Source organism: Melozone crissalis, unplaced genomic scaffold, assembly GCF_028551555.1.
Source record: "Melozone crissalis strain CALT ecotype California unplaced genomic scaffold, PUWL_Pcris_2 ptg000018l_1, whole genome shotgun sequence".
Lineage (NCBI taxonomy): Eukaryota > Metazoa > Chordata > Aves > Passeriformes > Passerellidae > Melozone > Melozone crissalis.
Window position 1 is genome coordinate 44,830,019 of NW_026535796.1, and position 25,646 is coordinate 44,855,664.

The window sequence follows — 25,646 nt, forward strand, 5'->3', positions numbered from 1 at the left end:
ACTCGTAGGTGGGTACAGTTTTATACTATGATTGTGATTCAAATTTTTTTAATAGTATGAGCAACACATTCTACAGTGTTTCACTTCATTCTTAAAAATATCCTGGGTTTTATGCTTGGAGATGAGTCATTTTGAGGCTGAGGCACTCACCTTTCTAGCTCAGCCTATAGCTCTAAGGATTGAAAATACATAACATTATTGTCATATACAAATCACAATCTATCTGGTAATGAAACTCTCCAAAAGAAAGCAAATCCAAGACTTGGGAGTGTTTGGAACATGAAAGCTGAGTGCATGGCCAGCAGACGTGCTGCTTGCAAACCTATGGGAATATTCACTTAATTGCAAGTAAAGCCTCGCTTCTGTGTTTAGGAATCCTGATCTGCTCACACAGATCTCAGCACATGACTGAAATAATCTGTTTATCCAGCATATGGTTCTTTGTGAGGAATGGATAGAAGTCAGCTACTCGGTCTTATGTGTCATTTGTCACAGAGTGCTGTGTCCTTCTAAGTGCTCCCTTTCTAGGGCAGGGCCATGGAGGCATTTTAGCAATGCAAAGAGGTGATTAGAGGCACTTCTGCTGGAATGTATGGTGCTTAGTGAAATTAATTTGGCTTATGACAGGGGCATGGAAAGGCAGCCCTGGGCTTTGTCCTACTCACTGTCACTGTTTCCTAGGGTGACATTGGATGTGTCAGTAGTGACCCGCTCTTTGCTGTACCTTCAGCATGCACGGTGCTAGCAGGAGAGGGGAGGCTGGGAGTTTCCAGGTGTGCTCAAAGCTGTTTGTTCAGGAGAACCAAAAATTTAAAACCAGAGTTTTCTAGCTGATATTGTTGCAACTGATATTTGTGTGTAAGGAGGGTAATATCTGCTTGATTTAACAGGGAAATTATCATACCTCATAAGTGCCGTGTCCTTTCCCCCAAATCAGTGACCATATCTATCTCAGACACATCAGAGGAATAAAAAGGCTCCTCAGATCTTTGCTTATCTTCATCCTCCTAAGTTCACCTAAGTTCATCTTCCTGCATCCTTCTGCCTAGAACAGTGGAGCCAGCATGGCTGATCTGAGCCATTAGTCATTTGTGTCCATACTTACTTGGAGATGCATTTTTCAAGTTATGTCCTTTTCTGATACATGCAGTAAAGTACTGTTTGCACTGACTAACTCTACAATTATTGTCTAGGCAATGTGTGAGCTATACAGAGGAACTGCCACTTGAAAATTTTAAATTCATGAAAAGCAGGATTTTTTTTGAATGAAAAAAGGTAGTGCCCAACATCCACACAGATCTCAAAGCAGAAGGATATCGTAGCAGAAAAATGCAGCCAAATTGAAATCCCAAGCATTAATAAATTGCTTTATTAAACAGAAAGAAATAAAAAGAGAGAAAAACAAAAGCACTACAGAAAAAGCTGTGCTTAAATGTCAGTGAGAAGTTCAGTTCTTGTTGGCTTTTAAATTCCCCCCATCAGAAAACTGAAACTCTTCAGTCATACAGAGATTTTCTGCAGAGGAACTGGAAGCAGCAACTGAGCAGGCGATGTACCCCCAGCTGTGAGAGCAGCCAGATTTTGACACCCATGTGTTCACTAGGTGCCATTTCAGCAATAGTTTCTGTAGGTCTTTCAGTTGGACCATGAAAGTAATCTCTTGTAACAGGAAAAACAGTGAAGGTGGAAGGAGCTCTGCTCCCCTGCTTAGGTGCACCAGTGTTTGCAGCCCTTGATGCCCAGCAGAAACTGCACTGAAGGGTTTGTGTCAAATTCAGCTTATTTCTTACACATCTCTCTTTTTGCTGTATTAAATAGGGATCTAAGGTTCTACAAATGCCTGTTACACTCTGAAAGCACGGCAAGGATGTCAGGAATCGTGTGATCTCCTGAGGACCGGTCTCCTCAGGGCTCTGCAGGTTTTGCTCTCATTAGCAGAGACTTCAGGGCCTCTGATGCTGACTCCCAGAGAAGTCTGTGTGCCTCCATGGTAAAACCATGGCTTCTGACTGTGTTTCCAGCAGTTCTTCCAGAGCTGAGAAGCTCTGCAGTTTTTTGGGTGCTTTGGGAATTTACCTGGTGTCTGCACCCTGCATCCTTTGCTCCAGGTCAACTTGAGCAGATGTGCAAAAGGCATCTGAGTAGGTGAGGAGATAAAATTAGCACTGTGCTGTGCCAGGTAAAGCTCTGGGCTGGAGCTGGCCCTCAGCAGGATGCCAGGTTGGCTGCCAGGCAGTGCAGGGCCCTCGGTGCCACCAGGGCCCCTGGGTTTGGTTCTGCGCTGTGCAAACACCCGTGCCATAAATGAATAACAGCAGGTTTTTTTCTGGGTCTGAGCTTTATTTGCTTTTGCTTTTTCTTGGACTGTGAACCTGTGCCTCAAGAAAATGCGTGAAAACTTTTTAATATCCACGCCTCCAATGAGGCAACAACGGCGCATCTAATCTAAATCTATATTGTTTGTACTTTTGCTCAGCAAAGCAGCTATAAGAAATAATAACATTTCTTCTTTAAAGTGCCTTCCCCGCCCCTGCTGTATGTTACTTCCTGCCCTCCTGCTCTCTCAATAGAGCTTCCCTTTCCTGTTTTGGTTATAAGCCTTCATAGAGACTCTTGGCTTGTGTCTCTGCCAAACCTGTCTTCTGCTCAGGTGAAACAGACTGTTTGTTATTGAGCACACGTGCCAGCTCTGAGCGTACACCTCTGTGGGACTGCCTGACCAGGTCCTCCTCCATGGCAGGCACGTAAGTACCTGGGGACTGTGACTCTTGGCAGGGACTCTGGTGACCAGAATTAGTGTGGCTGGATGGGAAGGAGGGCGCGTATTGTGATAAACACAGAAGGTTGGTGTTTTGGTTGTAGCCTGGTAGGATCATTTATAATTGTGTAAAATGGTAATTAAGCTTTTATGGCAATGCTACATTAATATGCATCCCCTGGTAGTGAGGGAGAAGCTGACTTGATGAAGCGAGGGTTTCTTCATTCCTGATCTGCCTCCATCAGCTGGAGGGGAATTGTCACAGGTTTATTTACATTTCTTCTGGGATTGAAGGGAGCCAAGGCAAAGTGATGCCAGCTTTAATGAAAGATCTTTATGTTGATTTCCTCCATTCACTTTGGAGTCTGCCTTTCCTGGTCATTAGTTGTGATTATGATCTTTCAAAGCCTTTTTTTAAGGTATCATTCTCCTGAAATACAGATATGGTTGGCCCATGAGTGAGAGCCCTCAGTCATGTATTTTCACTTGACAGTTCTGTTTTGCATAATTCATATTTTACCAGATTAGGTACTTCTCACTTTTATTTCTGTAATTTAAGGGGGAAGGGAAGTAGTGTATATTGATAGCAACCTGATCCAGTCGAGTTGCTTTTTTACTGTTTTTGTCTAATTGAATTCCTCGTGTTTCTCCAGGCCATTTACTTGACTCATTTTTAGGAACTTTTAAGCATTTACTTGATATTTACTTTTAGCAATTCCCAAAGTGTACCTTCAAGGTGGTGTATAAAATCTGGAAGTGAGCCCCACTTCACAGAAAGAAACTTTGCATGTTTCAAAGCATTAATGGAGCAGTGAAGTTCCTCCATTAGGAGTCCCCATTAGCAGTCAGTTGTTGGAACTTGGAAGGAAAAGTTTCCTGGAGCATGGCTTGGCAGCAATGGCACTTAGCTTAATCACACCACTTCCCCAGTGAAGTGCCTTGTGCAAAGCAGATCTCTGTAAGCGTTTCTTAACATGCTGAGTTGAGATGCTGATAACTGGAGTTCCCCTGAGAGTCATTTGAATTCTCATGCTTCAGTTCACAAAACCTACCAGAAGAGGGATGGGTTAAAATTAACAGCACTGCATGGTTTAAAATCTCAGCAACACAAACTAAGCAGATGTGCTGGCTTACAAGGGCATCAGTCTGTGGCCTCTCTGCTGGCCCCAAATCTGCCCTGATTGGCAGATGTGCTATTTAAGAGCTGTGGCAGACACTGAGAGGTCAGGGCTCTCACAGACCTTGGCTGGCAGTGCTGAGGACTGAACTCTTCTGGGCTGACAGTCAGACCCACGTGAAGTATCTGTTCCTCTGCAGTCATGTTTTGCATACTGTATAATTTTTTGTATTTTTTCTCACTTTTCCCATGCTCAAGAGCAATGAGGGGTGACAGAAGGTTATGCAAGTTTCTCTGGTCATGCCAGGATTGTGTGTGTGTGTTCCCAAATTTAGCAACTCATCTGCCAAAGTCCTGGCTTAGTGTACAACCTGGGTGCCTCATAAACTGTCCCTTCCCTGGTTTCCAGCTGATGTGTCTGCTGTGGGTATCTGCAGCAGATACTGGACAAGGCAGTTCCCACTGGGTATGCCAATGTAGTAAGGGAGAATTCAAAATTAATGTCTTATTCCTAACAGAAAGTAACTTTTGCATATTCTTCCTTATGGAGGTGAATCAGTGTTCATCTTACTCTTAATGGCCCTATAAGTACCAGTATTTCCACTTCCTGCTCTGTAAAATATGTATTTGTCTTGCAGGTGTGTCATGACTTTATTTAACAGTGTCTGTCCTTTTGAGAGCTGCTTATGAAGGATTCTTCATGTTTTTACTATTTTCTTGTAATTATTTAATATTAAACAGTTCAGATGCTAGAGTTTAACAGTGGAGAAAGGTGATGGCCAGGCACCTTCAGCAGATGCTGGGTGCAAAAGGCTCATCTCCCACTGGCAGTGCAGACAAACTCCAGCACCAAAAGATCTGCAAGGTGAATGTGCAGACCTGAGCAGGACACCAAAAACCAGCAGCTTCTCTGGGACCTCCCCTTCAGGCTGGCTGGAGCAAGGGCAGCACTGTTGGGTAGGTCCCTGTGCACAGGCAGGCAACCAGGAGCGAGTGCAAATGGAGAACTTCTGACCACTGGGTCCACGGGTTGGTTTTTCAGGGAATGCCAGGAAATGGAGCTCAGAAAACAACTGGAGGCAGTCATTGTGGCACCTCCATAGTATATGTGAGAGTGTGACTGCTGCTATTTAAATATCTATAAAATAGTCAAGCATTTGCATGTCACTGAGGACTGAAAGCGCCTCTCTAGCTACAAAGCCCCCATGGGGCTGCCCTTTGGTGTGATCAAGAGCTAAATGCTGTGTTTTCACTATGAGGTGTTTCTGCATTGCTTGAGGAAGTTTCTTCAGGGCTCTGGGACAAAGGTGAACGATGGTGACACCGGCTGTGCTGCAACTTTGCTTGCAGAGGGAAGTAGACTCTGAAACAGGGGGTCCCAGGAGTCACAAGTGGGACTGACACTGTGCTGGAGAAACGAGGCTCCCAAGAAGAAGTGGGGCCATGAGCAGAGCTGGTGGTGAATCTCTGGTGGGAGGGCTGGAGAGTCATTGCATTACAGCAACTTTATCTCTAACAAACTCTGATCTCAGCTGTGGTCTCTATAGAAGCCCATATGACTTGTCTTGTGTCCAGAGGGTCTCTCAGGTTTTTTGTTCTCTAAATCCAGTGGCCAGAGAGAAATGTCCATTGTTTCAGCTTACTACTGAAACACTTCCCCTGTGTTTATATAATAATCCCAGTCATTATTATATTTATCAAAGTGAAAGCTGTTAAAATGTTTAGCAAATTAGTATATTAGTGTTTGAAGTATACTTTAAAATGCTGCAGGAACATGACTTGTAGCTTGCTAATTCTGAAGTTATACAGACCTGTACTGCACAGATTGCACATCTCTGTATTCAGGATTTTGGATGTACATTAGCTGTTTTAGCTGACATTGAGAGTATTTTGTCAGCTTCTAAAATCAGCATCAGCAATTTCTTGCATGTCACGTTTAACCACACAAATGTGACTTCCTGTGGCAGCCCTAGTGTACAAGTAGAGTAAGATGTGCTAAATGACTTGTTCCTTATCCCCCACATTTTCTGGGCTGAGGTTTCATTCTCAAGTAAGGCAAGCCTAGGGCTAAGTAATGTCAACAATTTCTCACACTAATAAGTGTGATTAGATCAGTCTAAAATAACTTTATTAATAATAAAAATATTGAGGGGGGACATATGGGGGCTGAAAATTAAGAATAAAGTAAATGCTTGTATAAATAGCTATTTATCTTTTCTATGAATACAAGAAAAAGGGTATCTTTAAAGGTCAAAGAATCATGACCAGCTTGATACAAGGTAGATCTGTAATTGGTTCAAAGCATGAGATCTTGATTTCTGTCAGGGGGCTTTCAGAGGGAAAAAGCTTTTGCTAAGGAGTGTCTGTCCCAAGGACACAGTTGTGTCTGTAAATAAGGAGAGTGGAAGTGTCCAGGTGCACCTGGCATGCTGGAGTAAAGCCCACAGAATTGAGTGTTTGATCCCAATGTTAGCTGGTCGTGGATATTTGTTACTCCTTTTGTGAGCACGATTTGGTGACCCCCCAAAAGCTGTGTGACCTTGTCCTGGCTCCATGAGACAGCATTTGAACCCCCTCCCACTGCCCCAGAGGTGTGACTCTGGTGGTTTGGGGCTGGACAGGGCTCCAGGCTAGGGCTGGGATAACCCTGTGCCATGCAGCCTCTGCACGGGCTGCTCCTCAGAGCGGGCTCAGGCACTCAGTACCAAGCTCTGCAAAAGTTTTACTCCTAAGAGGATAACAGGGTAAGTAGAGAAAACAGGTCAGTGAAGGAGCACAGTGCAGCTTGGCCACTCGGTCTGGAACGAGAGGGAAAAGCCTTAGAGACCCTTCAGAGCCAGAATCTCCTCCAAACATTATGGTTTGCTCTCTTTTTCCTGTTTATTCTCTGGTACAGGTCTTTTGTGCTTCCAGCCTGAGCTGTTTGCTTGTATATTTGGATTACCCACTGGGCCAGGTAGTGCCAGGCCACTGCTTGTCATGTGACAATTCACAAAAAATACAGGTATTTTCCCAGGAATCCTGGTGTTATCTATTCCATTTGTGGCTCTTTTTTGGCTATAGATCTTGGTAATCTTATGCTTACTAGAAGCCAGGAAGAAAGGACTGTGTTTTTCAGATTCTGAACAGATGGAAGAGGAGAGGAGTGTTATTCCAGGACAAAGGCACCTTCCCTGCAGCACTGTCTCAAAGTGCTGGGCAAGAAAGGTCAATGCTGACCCTTTCAAGCAGGGTTCAATCTAATTTAACCAATCCGCTGATTTTTTAAGATTAATCTTACACAGAAGAGATGGATGAGAGTGGGTCAAAATGTATCACACAGAATGAAGCAAACAGTATTATCTGCAAAATTTTTTTCTTAATTTACAGTTTTGTAGTGTTGAAACAATATTCTATAAATCTCAACTATGAGCACTCGATTTTAGATATCACCTGTGAACAAAACTAAGCAGACTTTCTTTAACTTGAGGCAAGCAAATGGTACTAGTGCAGAGGTTTGCCTTCCCACAGATGTGATGCTTTCAGAATAAACAGGGGTGAATATTAGGATTTGATGTCCCTAGGAAGAACCCCCTCCCCTCCGCATTTAAATAAGATTACTTTAATCTGCCCCATAGTAAAGTGTTGCAAATTGGAGCAGATGTTGTGCACAAACCTGAACAATTTTGTAATTAAGACCTCTCTATGATTCAATTTTTATATATTTTTATATGCAATTACCTATGGTGGGAACTCAGGTGGATGAGTCTGACTGCATTTTAATGTAAAATAAAATATCAGTAGTAGAATTCCTAATTTTTGACATGTGTGAAATTTGATGGACCTCCATCACATACCAAATTTTCAGTAACTTTTGTGTATTAGGAAAATAAAGTAAGTTCTGAAAGTGTGCAAACATAATTTTGCATGTAAATACTAATATATAACAAACTCTTATCATGGAGAAGGAATGTGGCTACTCAGAATTGTGTCACTAAGCACATTTATTACCTGTCACATGTAGCTGACATCAGTGATGTATGGTCCTAAAAGTAACCAAAAATTTTGCTAGACCTTCATGAAATCACTGGTGCTTGATTTGTGTTTAAAATAATGTACAGAGAGTAATACAGAGATTCTCAGTGAGGTTTATAAAGGGAATATTTTCTTGCTGTTTTTAGAGAAGCCTCTTAAAGCAGGAGTGGGACAGTTGTGCCTTTTATGCATAGGAAGAGTAGAAAGTCTTCAAGATAAAGAGTTACTAAACTCTTGGAGTTGTCTCACTCCATTTAGAGGGAGACAGCAAGCTAGCAATGGGTCCCTGGAGGCATTTTGGATGCTGAAAGATTGATGAAGTGCTTTGCAGGAAAGGATTCCCCTGGTGTGCTGTTTTATGTTCCTTTCTGTTATTTCACTGGGGGCCAGATAACAGGCTCAATCCTGTTTCCGTTTAAATGAATGATGAAAAACTTCCATTGACTGCAGGAGAGCAGCGATGGAGCTTGGTGTGCTGTTGCTTCATGTCACAGGAGCAATTGGCTGTCATGCATCAAACCCTGCTCCTGAGGTCTGTGTTTCAGCCACAGGGCAGCAGCAGCTCCTTTGCTGCTGATTTTGGTGGCAGCAAAGCCTGGAGGCAAAGTTGCTGTATCTGCTGGGAATGGCACAGCGAGCAATGCCATGTTCAGGCACCCATGTCTGGATGGTTAGGTGTAGTGTCTGTTGGAAGTAAGGATAATTTAATGAATTTTGACTAATTTAGCAGCTCGTGGTAATTGTGGATTCCCAAATTCATCTGAAATGGAGACAGTATTGTTCTTGAAGGCAGTGATGTGCTCTTGCTTACTTCAGTGTACAGCAGGACTTGTAGAGCTTGGCAAGGCTTGAGGAGAAGGATGTGGTGTCACATTGGCTGAGTGTGACTCTCCCAGGAACAACATTTTCCTGGAGTCCCTGGCTCCTGGGCAGGGCATTGCTGTGCCCTGGCAGCTGATGCTCCCCCTCCTCTGGAGCTGGAGGTGGCAAGGCACCTGCTAGACAAAGCAGGTCTGGAGGATGCAGGCAATGCTGCCACTGCTGCCAGGCTGCAGCTCCTGCAGCAGCTGGAGGATTCGGCAGGCTGGAAGGAGCTCAAATCCCTCAGCTGCTCGTGTCAGATATGGAGGAGCTGCCACAAGACATTAGCTTACCTTAAAAAACAGGGGGGAGAGGTGTTTGCTGGGTAAGTGCATCAGCAAAGGTGCAGCTGTTCTCCAGGTATCTCACAAAGCGATAGCAACTGGTGGATGAGTTGGATTTTATGAATTCTGAACAATATAAATAAAATCATGTTTTGTCCTTCGGATCTGAATATATTGCTCTGGTAACAGAATTTAGCTGTTTCTATGATACATAATAAAAATACAATTTATTCTGAATTTTCCTACCTTGTTCTTTATAGAGATGTCTGCTGGCATCATTGCCCCCTCTATAAATGCTGTGAGGACTTTCCAGGCTTTTGCTCACAGCCTGGAGGAGGCCTATGGGCTACCTGGAGGCTGTGCAAAGTGATTGACAAAACAAGCCAGAGTCAGTAGGCTTTAGTCTACCATGGGGATACATCTGCCTTGGAAATTTTTTTGAGACCCACAGGTCAGAAAAGATTGAAAATTGCTGCTGTAATCAACCCAGATCCTCTTAATACTTGAAGTAACGTGCTCCCTTTCATTAAAATGATGGCAGTGATGGGGTCAGGCAGGTTTGGGTGTGCAGCAGTTGGTAAAATTTACAAGTGGTGTAATTTGGCACAGTGGCAGTGCAGCAACCTGGTTTGGCATCACCCAAGAGCTTCTCCTCTGTGTGTGTGTGTGTGTGTGTGTGTGTGTGTGTGTGTGCTAGGGAGGCAAACTCAAACCAAGAGGGAGGAGAGGGATTTGTGTGCAAAGCAGATTAACCACTTGCTGTTGCATTGTCGACAATTATTTAATATGGCCTGGGCTGAGGAAGGGAGGTATGTATATACCTATATATTGATCTAAAGTTAACAGGACAGTCATGAACTTAAAGTTTTTGCAGGACATAGATCTCAACAGTTTCATTTAGATGCACTAACTGAATCATAAATGCATCATAAGGTGCACTATTTGATTGTTGAAAATCCCTGTTACATTTAAAGACCTCAAAGCTCCAAAATTTGCAGGTTTAATTTTTTCTTCAACTTGTATTTCCTCTGGTATAAGAAAACTGGCTGGGAGATCAGGAGAGTGGAACTGAAATTCTGACCTGTATTGACATGTCACAGCATTTGCCAGTGGCATTTATTGCCCTTGATGAGTGTGTTTTATTATGATTCTCTGTATGTATATTACTCAGGATATGACTAACAAACAAGAGCTAATGTACTGAGGAATTTCTTTGACTGTAAAGGAGAAAAATAGTTATTTATACTATACAAAACAGTGGTTATATACTTTAATGCTGGCATGCATCCAGGTTTGTGGATTCCCCTTCCCCACTTTCCTTGCTATGAGGATGAAGGAGAAAAGAGTTCCTGTGTGTTTTGCTTCGGGTATTCTGGGACTTCCAAGTGCGTCAGTAGGTCTGGGAATTAGGCGTCAGCTGGATTAACTTAATTGATTTCTTCAGTTTACCTAACATGGCTTTTGCTCCAAGGTCTGCTTGCTTCCAGTTTGAAATGTATAACTCAGCTGTGGGTGTCACGTTTGTTTTGTCAGCAAGCTGTAAAATATTGCTAGGTTTTCATACAAATGTAAAAGGCTTTGCTTGCCAATGGATACATAAAATAAATAGAGCATCCATGCTGTTGGACAGTTTTCATAATGTTTATGTGATGCAGGTTATTTCTCAGGGCTTAATGTTTTATATAAAATAGATTATTGGTTCAAAACAGCAGCATACAGGAGGTTTTTTAAGTCTGTGAATACATAATGTGTCAGCTTTAATTTAACAGAGCGCATTCAAAGGATTAGCAGATCTCTTATAAAACATATGTTGAAAGTAGCACTGATAGTTTCTGTTGGGTTTTTTTTTTTTCCTTTAGAGGTTTAAGTAATAAGCAATAAGCAGTAAATTCACTCTTTTAATTCCTGATTTTTTTGTTTTTCTCCTCAGTGAACAGAGTATTTGCCAAGCCCGAGCTTCAGTTATGGTCTATGACGATACCAGTAAGAAATGGGTGCCAATCAAACCTGGCCAGCAGGGATTCAGCAGAATCAACATCTACCACAACACGGCCACAAACACCTTCAGGGTAGTTGGAGTTAAACTGCAGGATCAACAAGTGAGTAACTACACCAAGTTTCCTGTAAATTAACCTTTGATCTCATTTGGTAAGCTCAGTTCTGTACTTAATGCAACATTTCCTGCTCCCTGCAAGGTGTCTATTAGTCTGTTTATACTCCAGCGATTCAGGTTTTGTATAATTTTTTTGCACACACAATATATCATAAATTATTACTGCATATTTGAAAAAAGAATGTTTGGTAGATGCCAAAAAGATTTAAATGTTATTTCTTCCCCCCCATAATTTTTTCTTGTTAAATGAGTCTTATTCACTCTGCAGGTTTTGCTCTCAGCTCCTCCCAAATTACTTTTACTTGTTCTTAGTACTATATTAAAAATAGAAATAAAAATCAATTGTTCTGCACTGCTGTCCCACAAAGAGTGGTTGTTACATTGCTGTGATAAGCAATTAGTTCCTTGTAATGCACTTTAAAATCCTAGGTGCACACTGTGATCTGATTTACAGCAGACTAATTTTGCAGGCCCTCCTTGAGTATTAAAGGAATAATATGGGATTTAGATTATCAGAATTGGGATCAGACCCCTGTTGGTCACCAGAGCACGGTGCTCAGCCCAGGGCTGCCACAGCATGGCTCCAGCAGCCTGCCCCCCTCTTGTGCTCCCCTTGGGCCTTCTGCATGGCACAGGGATCAGGAAAAAGTGGGAATTTGCCTCCTGGGAAGGTGAGGCAAGCACTGCTGCTGCTGTGACATTGGCAGGGGCAGGGCAAATCCAGCCAAGCTGAGCCAGGTCAGGCAACCCAGAGAGCAGGAGCCAGGGCACCACCACCTCTCAGCTGCCACCAGTGTTGAATGGATTGATCTGCTTGTGGGAATGCTGGTGATCCTCAGCTGACAGCTGTAAAGGTGCTTGGGCCAGCTGGAAAAGTTACTCAGGTTGCTTACTGGAGGTGACAGTGACTTTGCTACACCATGCCTATGCAGAGTAATCATTCTGAAAAAGAAAAGCAGAACAAAAATAGGTGGGTTTTGAGCACGCTGGTTTTCAGCTCCTTGCAGTGCACTTTTGAAACATCTGCCAAAAGTTTTGTGACTGCTTTTATTTTTTTCTGTAGAACAAAGGCATTATATGAAAGCACTTCCATTCAGAAATAGAAAATATTTTCAAAACTAAATGAAATACACTGTTTTCTTAGTCAGTTATGAAGGCCAGTACTGCTCTGTCCCAGGCCATGCTAGTTCTTTATTTTACATAGCCAGCTGGTGAATGTAAATGATGATTTTCATGTGACTGCAATCTAAGAGGGAACTGAATAGCTGGTGTAAAAGAAGCAGAAGTCAAAAATTCAATATGTATGTATGTAAGAGAGACTAAGTACCAGAGGTCTGTCTTAATCAGACTATGCAGTTTAAAGAGTAGGACATAATAAAAAGTCAAACCTTAAGCTGCTTTTTGAACATGCTTTGCATTAACTGTAGTATTTTATTTGCTTGCAAATGTTCCAACTTATGAAGATGCTGCATGCTATCTAAAAATCATCTCAGTTCAGAAGGAAACAGGTAGAAGAATATATTTCTCCAGAGTTTAAAGACTAAAAATCCTCTTTTAAATAAACAGAAAGTATAGTTGCTTACCTTAGTCACCTAAAACTGCCCTTAAACAAAGTGTTCCCTTTAAATATGATTATAAAAATCCAGTATTATCAATAAAATCAAGACAGCAGAGTAGTATTCAGAGGAACACTCTGAAAGTCTCAAGATTCAGAATTTAATATATTTTATGAGTCCTGTGTGGAATCATAAGCTTGCTAGGCTTGCTAAGTATTTGCATTTAAAGAGAATAGAAATTAATTTCAGTTAAAATAATTCTCTGTTCAAGCCATTTCATGCTTGCTCTCAGGTTCTGTTAAATCTCACTGAAATTGAGGCTTTAGTGAGTCTGTTGGTCTGCCAGAAAAGACATATTTATCTGAAAAGGACCAATTTTCAGCTAAAATGTGATTTGGTATATGATGAAGTTAATGAAGCTACACAGATTTTTGAAGAGTTGAGAAGCTAGTTTAAAATATGTCATACAGCAATACCATGGAGGAACAATTTAAACTTTTTTTACAAACTGTTTGTCAAGGCACAGACTGGAGTAATCGTGGCTTCATCCCTGCCTGACTTTATTTCCCTTTTAATTCTGTTGTTTTATATTACACCTCTAATAATATCTCTCTTTAATTTTCATCCTCTTTCTCATTTTCCACATATTCTCTTATGTAGACTACTTGTCTTTTCTCTGTCTAGCTGTCTTTCTCTTTTCCATCCCTTTTTTGGTGCATGTGCTGTAGCTCATGATGCTCTATTCCTCTATTTGTGTTCTGCTTACCTTATCTCCTCATCACCTTATCTCCCTCTCTAGCTGATGGTGTCTGTAGAGTTCACCACAGATGAGTGTGATTGGTAGAGCAGCAGAGCTGGAGCATCATTCTGTCTCAGGAAGTGGCCACAGCTCTGTTCCCTGTGTGTGTCTGGGAGGTGCTCACCGCGTGTGGTGGCGGTGCTGGGTTACAGAGCAGCGGTACCTGAGCTCCCTCCCTGCTCTGCACAAGGTGCAGCCTTGCACAGGCTCGTGCTGGCCTGAGCAGGAGCCTTCAGAAACCCCCAGGTGCTGTCCTGGAGCTTTGAAGTCGCCACAGGGGCCAGAACTGGTTTGAAGCTAAGGCCAGATCAGTGTTACAATCACTCAACGTCATGAGTTTGATGTTTCCTTGAGGCCTTCATTTTGGACTTGATGTTCAGTGAGGTCTTTTCCAACCTCAGTAATTCTATGATTCTGTGATTCTTGAAGTCAGCAGTGGCAATCATGTTTTTTACACCCATGTTGCAGCTTGCCAGGTGTTGTTGTTACCTGGCCTGTTGTAAAGGTGACACGTGTGAACTTCCAAGTTCACAAAGCTTACAAGCAGTAGCTCCCCATTCCAGAGTCCTGATCAAGAGAGTTTAAAATTAGGACTTTACATCAAGTGATGTCTGATCAGCATGATCTCATCACTCAAAGGCACGAGCTGAACAAACAGGCAGGGAGGAGGGTGCAACTCAAAAGTGAATCACATCTCCTGAGGGCCTGCTGTGCTCATGTGGCTGAGAAGTGAATTCAGGGCCTTGGGCAAGGTGAGACATTTACATGTGAACCCAAGCCAAAACTGAAAGAGGGACAGGATTCTTGTGATATTAGCTAACCACGGCATTTGAAAAGAAAGGACCAATTAATCATTGTTGTAACTTATTAGAACTTCATCAGGTTTGGGCCTGCCTAGAGAAGTAAAGAATCTGGCCTCAGCTGTAGCAGTGTTTATATCCTTGCTGTTTTAGCAGTCATGGCAGCTCCCTGAGAGATGAGCCTGAGCACTGGCAGCATGGCAGGGCCCAAGCTGCTGAACCATTTCATGCTCTGCAGAAACAAGCAATTGTCCTGTCCTGGTTCCATAAGCAGGAGTATTGGCAGTGAGGCTTGTGTGGGAACCCTTCCCATGATTCTGGCTGTGTGTTACACCCAGGTGCTGCCCTGTAGCCCACCCTGTCCCCTCCAGCCCCATTCCTGTGAGTCCCATCAGCCACCACCATCATCACTGCTCACAGCTCCACAATCAAAAGGAAATTCTTCTTGCTTTTGAGCTTTTTTACAGATTCTAAAATTCCCTGTTGCTCCCAGGGAGCCTACACCTGAAACTGAGGTGAAAGAGTGAAGGAGAGCACTAGGTAGAAGTGAAGCAAATCTTTTTGTTTTAAACATTACAGCGATGGGAATATTTAAACATGTCAACATAATGATATGCATGACTGGTCTGTGGAACTCCTTGCCACATAAGATCATTGAAATACAGAATTTAACAGGCTTCAAAACAACATAGGCCTTTATATCAGTAAGATATAAGAGTAAGACTACACTGTTTTGGGGTATAAAATACTAAAAGAGGGTTGAAAAGGAAAAAAAGTGGCATATAAAATGTCATGTTTCAGCTTCTATGTCAAATTCTAAGGGAAGAGTTACAGGAAGAACTGTATGCTATGGACAAATACATGATTTATTTCTTCAAGACTTCCAGTGAAAGCTCCTCCAGTTCACCTATTGTAGACAGCAACTGAAGATTAAAAGATGAACTCTTGGTCTGCTCAGCCTGGCAGATCTGCTCTCTCACTGACATATGAAGCTTTAGAGTAAAGATCCCTTAGAAGCACCTGTAACAAACCACTATGCTTCAAACAGGGAAACCTTCTTTATTTTAATTACTGCTCTGAAGCACTTCATTATGATCATGTGCCTTGTAGAGTCTCCACACCATCTGTACAAGACACCTTTGTGCACTCATTCTTAACAACAGCAGGAGATCCCCTCCTCTTTTTTTCCATTTTCTATAAACACAAGCCAAAGGAGATAAAAATGAAAGTCTGGCTATTTTAAGTTTCATTTTCCACTGGTTCATTTCTCAGTAAACTGATTTGAGTTTGAAGACACGGTATTACATGTGTGGGCATCCTGATGATTACTGAAGGTCAACATTCACGTTCTGTCTTTATTCAATTAAAAGGATCTAACCCTCAGAACAATGCAGATCCTTGGAGTTCATTGGAAGCAGGTTTTGAACAGTTTACCTGACTTCCATTAAACAACTTTTGGCATAGGTTTTTACAATTTCTGCCTTTATTATACAGCTGCACTGCACCCTCTGGTGCTCTTTGGGCTTTGATAGGGGTGTCCTTTGAAACAGAGGTTTCTGTTTGTATGTGAGAGACTCACTTTGAAAGCCTGGTAGAAGCTCACAATCTTTCTAAACTTTTCCTCAAAGATACTGCCTAAGCCTTCCCTTGCTTGGTCTGCTCAGAAATGGTTAGAAGACTTAAAAATTGGTCCATGTAAAAATATTGGTGTAGAAATCCAGGCATGAGTCTACTTGATGCTCAAGAGACTCTTTGAGTGTGAGCAACATTGGTACAGGCTCTCCCAATGCTCAGTAGAAGAATGGGTGATGTTCTCATTTTTCAAGGAGAAAAGGCTATCCAAGCTGTCAGATACAAGAGGAAGTTCATTGCCTCTGCTGTGACCAGTTTCCACTTCATTCTGGTTGGTGTGGGTGTCTCCCCCTGCAGCACGTTGATGATGCAGTTCCCAATTCCAGGGGACTAATTCTTGGAAGCCTGCACACCCAGTGGAGGGCTGCATCTTCCTTTGGCTCACAGGTTCTCAATGAAATGTGTCCAAAAAACCCAGTGTAGGTCTGATTGCTTCTCACTGCATTTTCATGGAGCCTCAGTAATGATACTGGTTTGGGTGCAACAGCTGGACCATCATATTTGTGCCTAAAGCTAGACCAAGGATTCAAAGACTATCTTCTACATCACTCTCTAATGCTTACTCTGTAAGTAAATGAATCCTAAAAATAAGAGTATATCTGTAATCATCTTGGGGTCTAATGGCCTCTTTGTTGGTTTCCAAAAATTTTTGTATATTAATACAATAAAGTTACAAGACATCTGTTAACTTTATCAATGAGACACTGTTATCCTTCAAAAATACTAATGTGGGTAAAACAATTTGTTCCTTGTTAGGTGCTCATCTAATGTTTCTGTGCCAGTCTAAACTGGCAATCCACTGAAAATTCCAAACTCAGAGCTAGGAGTTGTTAATCTTTGAAATTAGTTTTTAAAGTCTGCCCGTACAATTAAGAATTCTCAGACATCTACCAAAAATATTGTTGGACTAATTACATACACTGAAGCTTTTTAGCTGCAATCATGGTGTTAACGGAAAACTTTCCAAAAGTCTGGTCAGACTGTTAAAAAAAAAAAAAAGGTGGGTTTTCTGGTATGTGGGGTCCACCTCTAACATAAATTCTGTGTACAAAGTGGTGCAGTGGACATTCCTGCTTCCCCACCCTTAGCTAGCACAGCTTACACTTTAGCAGTGGAGGTTTCTGTCTGGATCCCAGCTGTACTGTGTAGCTGGGTGTCCCAGTGCCCTGCCCAAGGATAAACAGGGCATTGTATTTAGCAGATTAAGTTTCAAAAAAACAACCTTCTGCTGCGAAAACACCACATGTACAGCAGGGGAGAAAGTGAGAAAGGAATGGTTGTCTGGGTTTGTCATTGCCTGATTCTAAAGAAAAAAAAATCTAAGCACAAGAAGCTGGTGGTGATCAGACACATGGGAGAAGGAAAGCAAAACTGGTGCAATGAGTGAAACGTATATGTGCTATAAGGCAAGTTTAGTGCCAAGAGCTCTGTCTGGCTCTTTTTCTAACAATTGTGCATGATCATCCTCCAAAAGATGGAAACAGCTGCTGGCCCTGGCTCCTGACAGCTGTTTGCAACATCTGCATAGCTGCATCCTGTGGAGGTGCTGTAAAAAGCAGGAGCAGGTAATAGATTTTGCAAAACTGGCTTGCAAGTCCCCGAGGCTGAACTGAACCGTTGTAAATCTCACCCCCAGATGTGAATTTTCTGACACTGAAACAAACACTGCCTTACTGTGCAGCCATGTAGGAGCTGCCCTAGGAGCTGCCTCTACCCATTTAGGCAACCTTCACACAAGGGTTGGGTGGGTTGTTTCCCACTGAAAACAGAGCTATTGTTAATCCTTACTCCTGTTTCAAATCCCAGGTAGTGATTAATTACTCCATTGTGAAAGGACTGAAGTACAATCAAGCAACTCCTACCTTTCATCAATGGCGCGACGCACGGCAGGTCTATGGCTTGAATTTTGCAAGCAAAGAAGAGGCCACCACGTTCTCCAATGCAATGCTGTTTGCTCTGAACATCATGAACTCACAAGATGGAGGTAAATTAATCTCTGTTAGTCTGTGACATTTTAACATGCTCGTTACCAATCACCTAGTGCACTTGTATTGGATATTATGCCATTATAACGCACATGATAATAAAAAACCTCAGCCTTTAGATCAGCGTTTGCTGTGGTATGAATTGCACATTTTCAGATTTTATTTCCCTTCCTGCTCATTTTTCATGATGCCTTAACTCACCATAGGAAATCAATAGTTATTTGGGAATGCCTCAGCAGGCAGGTAGCCCCACTGATTTATGTGGATCTGCATATGTGTTGTTTTACATATGAGATGGCAGAATAAAACTTTAAGTAAACAGAAGCTAAAATCTGAAGTAAAAAAACAGAAAAAAAACCAGAAGCTAAAAACTTTAAGTAAATCAGAAGCTAAATCTGAACTAAAATGAGCAAAATCTGACAGGATAGGACTCAGACCTATTATTTCCAGTATGTTGGGCCAGCTTCAGCCTTTGGCTCTTGTGGGTCAGCTTTCCAAAAGAGGAGTGTGAGGCACCTTGGTTATTGAATACTATATTGACTGTAAAAGAACTTTGTGTTGAAGTTTGCTGTTCTGTGAATTTGTCATTGCATTAGCTTGAACTGGGGCCAAAATAAAGTCCTGGTTTCTCAGTGGAAACCAGTTTCTGGTTTGTGGTATCTGGATGAAGCACTGCCCTCAGTTACACGTTTATGACCTCTCTGCAGCTCCTGGGCTGGGAACAGAGCAGTCCTTGTGTGGTGTCTTTCTTTTTGTTTGTTCCTGCAGAAACACACACCACAGCCTTATTTTCCTTTTGCAAACATGATGGGTCAAGGTTTGCATCACGTGCTGCCATCCAGGTTTCCCTGCAGTGTTCACTGGGGATGGACAGCAGCTCTTCAGAGGGAGATTGTCCCCTGACAACCTTCAATACACAAATATCTTACTGAAAGGTGTACTTGTAATGGAAGAGTTCAGATTTTTTTTTATTGCTATAAGCTGGCAAATGCAAAACTCATCAAAACTCAAGACATATTTCAAATTCTTATCTATATTTAGAAGTACTGGGTACTTAATTCTGCTTTCTTCATCTTGAACATTTTCAGCTGTAGTTGTGCCACAGCAGGAGCCTTCATGAGGAAATCTGGCCCAGATTCACCAGTCCTAAACTCACTAAAGTCTGAAGAGCACAGAACTCTTTGGCTGCTCAGATGTGCCCACCCCTTTTAGACCTCCAAATTTGGGTACTTTGACTATGGTTGTGTGTAGAGATTGGTTTAATGTTTGTGATGAGTCTGCCTTTCCTCCAAAAGCCCTTAAATTTGGGTTGGGTTTTTTTCCCATCTGTCTCTTCCTGTCAAAGGGAGTGAGGTTTTTGCAGGATTTTGAGTTTGCTTCAGGGAGGTTCCTTGTGGAAACACAATTCTCAGGGTAAGAATACAAGAAACTGTCTTAAATTATGTTAGCAACACCTAGCAATGGGCAACAGGTATTTTTAAGAAAGTATTTTTGAGCACTTGAAAAGCCTATTAAATTTCTGAGAAGTTTATGCATATATAGCCAGCAATAATTCACATTTTGATTTTTTTTGTAATTATTAATTCATTTCCTTAGCACACAAATGTGTGCTTTAGATGCTGTACAGGTTTAAAATCCAGTCCATGCTTAAGAGTTTGAATTTAGAGATTGTAGTTGTCACATTCAAAGACATGAATTGGGCCACAGATAAAAAACTTTATTTTCTGGACAAAAAGGAATGGTCTGGTAAACATTCAGTCTTCAGCAACCCTTTTTGTCTCATAGATAAAGTGTTAGAAGTTTCAAAGATTGCCAGTTGTCCCATTCTTTACAGCTGAACTTGTCAAAAACTGACATTTTGATTAAAGGGAATTTCAGGTTTTTTTTTAAAAAAACCCTCTGATTGTATGAAACAAATTCCAGAAACCCTCATTTTTCATTTTTTTTAAAAGATGGAATTTATTTGCAGAGGTATTTCTCTTTAATATTAGCTACACATTGGTAATGGATTAGAATGAAGCTTTTTATATCATCATAAGTTTTCCCATTACTGCAGTGATCTCAGCATGCGAATTGACAGCAAAAGTACATAATGGATATAAGGTATGAAATGTTTTTTCATATCTGCTCTTCCAGGCTTCTAGGGCCCCTTTGTGGGCATGAATTAATGTGATAGGAATTCACACAAGCACACATATCCATATATCTTTTCAGGCACTGCCACTGCCTGCATACTCCATCCCTTCTGCTGCCTGCATGCTGCATTAGGGTCTGCTTTTTTCATATGGAAAAATCATTAGGAAAAAAATGTATTTATTATATCTATGCATCCATGTTTTAAAGGTGCCCATGTGCTTATGCAGATGGATGGCAGCTTTAAGGGGCTCATTTGTATGCCCAGAACTGCTCATACACTCATAAAAAGCTCAACCAAAACCACAGGGTGAAACAGAGGCTCCCTCTGCCCCATTCACAGGGCAGCAAACCCTATCTGCTGTTCTGAAATTGGAATATGCTGTGTGCACTACTTGGCACATGCTATTTCTAATGTTTAGTTTTTCCCCACATTCCCCACTGAGACATTATTACATTTGATACTGCTGATCCTCCCATAGTTGAATAGATTCTGGCTTCCATGGCTGCTTCTCCCTTCATTCTACCACCCACTTCCATAAACTAAAATTAATCATGGTAGACTACAGCAGTAGATGTGAGACTGCATCATATCTTCAGCAGTTGTGGAGTCAGGGTACTTTTACATTTTTGAAAATAACTGGTCTTGGCACAAAGTAATGGTGTGAGGTTTTGAATGGTGCATTAATCTGAATTAGTTGAAAAATTGGTAGCAGTCTATGTTTAGGGGAGTTGGAAATAATTTTTAGGTAGTGATGGCTTTCAAATGACTGGGTCACTTCAAATGAACACACAGTTATGAGCTAGTGGTGAGAATTACTGTACTGTCCCTCTTCTTCAAGTGAGAAAAAACAACCACAAGCACTGATCTCTCTGTTCTGACTGCATTGCCCAAGAACAACCACAAGCACTGATCTCTGTTCTGACTGCATGGGACATGAGTGAAAACTAAACCAAGTGCTTTGTTAAATGCCAAAGGTTAAATGGGCTAAATCAGATCCTACAGCCAGACTGTGTTTACCCAGGTTACATTTCAGTGTTAGGGCAGGTGTCTTCCCAGGACTGTGACACCCCAGAGTTTGCAAAAGTTGGGAGAAAAGCCATAGCCTGAACTCTGTCTGGTTGTGTTTCTGCAGTGGATGTACCCATACTCTTACCCATGGGGATGGCTGGCCACCTTGCAGGTGTTCCTGTTCTCAGCGCTGTGCTGGGAGCCCCTCCCAGTGCACATCCCCAGGGTGGGCAAAGCAAGACTTGAAAGAGGTGAACACAGACATGGCTCATTCTTGTGCTTTGTAAGGATGCTGATGGTTAGGTCAGGTGTAATCCAAAATCAGAAAAAATGGGACTAAAACCGAAATATTACAAATATGCACCATCTTTCCTTTAGAGGTTGACAGCTGCCTCACTGAATCACAGATTTTTTACCTGCTAGCTTATTTATGTGCCTAATTAATTTGATTTCCTTTTACATCTCTTTAATCTGTTCTTCCTTACAAACAAAAGGAGAAATGTTGGTTCTGAGCCAGCCTGCAAAATGAGAGCAAACGATAACATTGACTTGCTCATTACCAATCTCTTGCTTACAGTGCTTTAATGGTGTCATATAGTAAGACCATTAATATGACAGACAACTTGCCATTTAATTGTTTTTCTTTAATGGGTGTCCACTTTGAGAAGTCAGACCTTTTGCTGGTATAAATTACCTGGTACAAGGTAGTGTGTCACCAGCTTACTTTGTCATCTGCAGCCAGGTTTCACTGGGGCAGAGCATCACCCCTTCCTGCCCCAGGAGGCTGTGGAAGAATTGTGCACAGGTCCTGCCCACTAGGCTGTTTGATGTTTCATGTTTTTCAGGGCTTAGATCCTCTTAGATTTGCCAAGTGCAATGGCTGGTGGCAGGGCAGCATGGTCATTGGAGCAGGACATAACATGAGAACATTAGTAAGCTAAAATGGGCAAGTTCTTCCCTGCCAGAATTGGGTAGGAAAGGCAGTGGTGCCTGTAATGAAGGTAACTCTCTGCAGGGCTCAATGGAGCCTGTGCTCTCTGTGCTTCTCCCATGGAGCTTACACTTCCAGGAGAGAGGGAATGGGACTATTCTTTCTCCTTTCTTGTTCCCCAGTTTTCTGGGGATGGGCAAAGGGATTCTTCATCTTTTTCTTTCTTTATTTGCTCCCTTCAGTCATTGAGTCCCAGCTGGTTGCTGGCTACACCTGCATGTTCCCATGTCACATCAGGGGAAGTGGTTCAGCTTTGTGGCTTGGCATGACCAGCTCTAAGGGCACCTTGGCCTTCCATGGCTTAAAGATTTGGAACCTCTCAGAGAAGAATTAAGACTGATTTGTGCTGCTGGTAAATGCTGCCTGTGACATAGTGAATATAATGTACTGTGAACTTCTGCTTTTCTTTTGATGTCTGTGCCCTGGGGACTTAGATAGTTATTGCTGACTTACAATGTATGAAAATTCCATTTCTAAATGTAAACACCACATGCTGAAATGCCTTGTGCAGGGAGCTCGGTGCAGAGTTAATCATAGTTAGAGGTCAGCTGCCTTATCTGACCAAGAACAGAGAATTTGGAGGAAAGCTTGAAACAGGAGAGAGGTTTGAAGAAGATTAATAGTGATTTATTTCTTTATTTATGCCTTGTAAGAAAGCCATTTTCTTGTTCTAAGTGTCTTACAGACCACACAATACAGACATAGGTCATGGAGGGTGCAGAGTTCAGCCCTGTGCCTTCAGCTTCAGACCCTGCCTTGCCTCTGCAGGGAGGATGTTTTTGTAGAAGGATTGCTCCTCACTCCTCTTCCTCTGGTTAGAAGATCTGCTGCCTTTTCCACCACTGTGGATTATTTCTCCTTGATTTTATTAAGTTCTTGGGACTCTGAGATCTTTTTCCATTCCTTCAGTCATTCTGCTCGTATCCTTTCAGAAGTGACGACATGTCTCCATTGCTGGAAGTTCCTTGAAAAACACTTTGGAGAAATAAAAGAAAAAAGCTTTGATTCATCAAATAGCAGATAAACTGGCAGGATATACCATACCTTCTCACTCCTAGTTAGATGCCCTAAGTATTTGCAAGGTTTCTGTCAGTGAAGAATGTGTGTGAAGATTATGGTGCACTGGATTTCAGACAAAAGTGTAAACAGGGTTTTTTATATTTTTTTCCAATATTATATTCAGCTCAGTATTTCTTCATTAACATTTTGACAGCTAGTCCTGCATCCCTCAGTTTTTCAGTGACAGTAAAGTGTAACTTCTGGGAAATTTAGTCATCTGAATTAATCTTCTACAAAGCAGTGTCTGTTTTATTTGATAATACTGCCCCAAGACTTCCCAGCACCATAGAGGACACAGTGTGGGAAGACAAAATACTTCATCTTCATTGCAGCACTGCATAATACATAAAATAGCTCATCAGTAATGAAAGGGACCCACCACAGAACACAATGCTCACTTGCAGCCAGCTGGTTCCAAAACTGTGCTGGGGTAAAGAGATCTGTGCTCCATGCAAGGTGCTTTGCATGCTGCACTGTGGACTCATTTCCCACACTATCAGGTGTGTTGGTGCAGATTTTAAAGCCCTGAGATGGTGTACTCTGTGCAAATGTAATTTTTCACAGTGCTAATAACACTGAAGGATGTGTATAACTTCAGCTGGCACAGACATTGCAGAACCATAAGCATGCATTCTGCTGCAAGTCTTTGAATCAAGTCATTCCAGACATTGTTCCTGTTTATAATCTAGGCATAGAGAACTTGTAAACAACAAACTTTTGGACTCACTGGTGTAAATATGATCCATGTGGTCAGACACCTCAGGCTAGCCAAACTAGCAGCCTGCAGGCAGTGGTTAATTGGGTGCATGTGAAAAACAAAAAATATCTGCTTCTTAAAAACACAAAAGTTTTCCCAGGGGAATAACTGTTTTCTGACTGACATCTTTCAAAGACACCAGAAAAAGGCTTAGAGAAATAAATTTCACAATGTTTCCAGACTCGTGCCTACACCAGTTTCAGTATCAGCTTTAGTCACTCAGAAATGTTCTGCAGATAGGGGGGTTTCTGATCTAAATTGCTGTGCTTTGTAAGTCAATGAAGAGGGAGGGAAAATTCAAATAAGATGATGAGCTTTTTCCTTTCATCTGCTGCATTGCTTTATCACTGAAACTGTTCCAGAAAAGTCCACGTGACATGCAGAATCTTTTAGAATATTGCTTACTCTAGAAATAAATTCCTTCCTTTGCCAGTTGGACAGGGATGAGCTGCTACCCAGAAAACCAGGTGGGAATTTATTTTCCTGCAGCAGCCAGTGAAAGGCTATGAGGGCAGGAGTCCCTTGTGACCCCAGCTGTAAAATATTAGGACAACCACAGGACCACTCATTTTGTTTAATTCCCAAAACTTCTTCTTCCTGTTCTGGGGGGATGACAGTCCCTGTACAAGCCTCTGCCCATCTTTCCAAAATAACCAAACTTCTCCTGGAATAATAGGCACTTGCTTGCAGGCTTCCCCTGCCTGCCAGACTGCTCAGGTGCCCTCTTCTCAGGTTAATCTGGGCTTCCTAACTGGATATATGACATTCCACAGGATCAAAGGTGGAAAGGACTGAGTTGGAAAGGACTCACAAGGATCACCGAGTCCAACTTTGAAGTGAATGCCCGTACAGGGATGGAACCCACAACTCTTGCATTATTAGCATTAGGCTCTAACCAACTTCTAGGAGCATGGGTACACTTCACATTAAGAGAATCATGTTTAAAACCAGAACTGGAAGAAGTTGGCCCAGCCAGGAGAAGGAGTGAGTAAAACTGGTTAATCTTCTGTATTAGCTTGGCTTCAGCTGACTGGAGCCCAGGAGGTGAATTGATTGGCTAGTGAACAGATAAACTGGGATTACAGACTCCTTTCAGTGCTAGAACTGTAAATATCATTGCCATTATTCATCTGTCAGGAAGTATCAAACCGTTATTTAATTATTCTGCTCTATAGAAGCAGGCATATAGAAGCAGCTCAGTTTTTCAGTTCCCTGGATGGTAGGGATCCAGAGCAGAAAGTTTTCTCACAGTGTTATGCAAATACAGACCCATGACATGCTGCCTGTGCCTCTCAGCCCTTTCCTGCAGGACTCCATTGAACCCTGCTCAGAGCCAGAGCTGCTGTCCAACGTCTGCAGCAACAAAAGGTGCCTCTGCTCTTTGAAAAGCACTATAAACCCAAAGGCTCTTGAGTCTCTTGCTGAGGCTTTTTGCTGTGCTGAACTCCTCTGCACTAAATCAAAACCACTTCAGGAAGGAAACTGTGTGTGGGAAACAAAATTGTTGAGAGATTTAAGAGACACTTGCACACGTCGATTTGTGCTAGCAAGATTCCCTTGCACCATTGCCTTCAAACCCCTGTTTTTCTGAGTGTGCTGCAAGCTGGCGAAGTTCCCAGAGCTCAGTGATAGAAGATTCACTGTGGTTTTTTCACTAGGGTATAGTCAGTGGCAGAAGAATGTATTAGCTTAGGGAAAAAAATAATTATCAAAATTTAACAAGTTTGGTAATTTATCTGCAAGCAGTATGGGCCAGATTTTGGCAAGTGTTCATT

At 42.0% G+C, this 25,646-nt stretch overlaps 1 protein-coding gene across 5 annotated transcripts in view; it reads left to right on the plus strand.

Moving 5' to 3' along the window:
- The window catches only part of EVL (Enah/Vasp-like), a 147,375-nt gene that overhangs the window by 66,655 nt on the left and 55,074 nt on the right, over positions 1-25,646 (plus strand). For 4 of the 5 annotated variants that reach the window (XM_054275623.1, XM_054275624.1, XM_054275621.1 and 1 more), the window contains exons 2-3: positions 10,965-11,133; positions 17,741-17,918. In XM_054275623.1, coding sequence (XP_054131598.1) covers positions 10,965-11,133; positions 17,741-17,918 — 347 coding nt within the window. Of the gene's footprint in view, positions 1-2,680; positions 2,745-10,964; positions 11,134-17,740; positions 17,919-25,646 lie in introns of those variants that run through there. The other variant, XM_054275622.1, reaches the window with a different exon arrangement.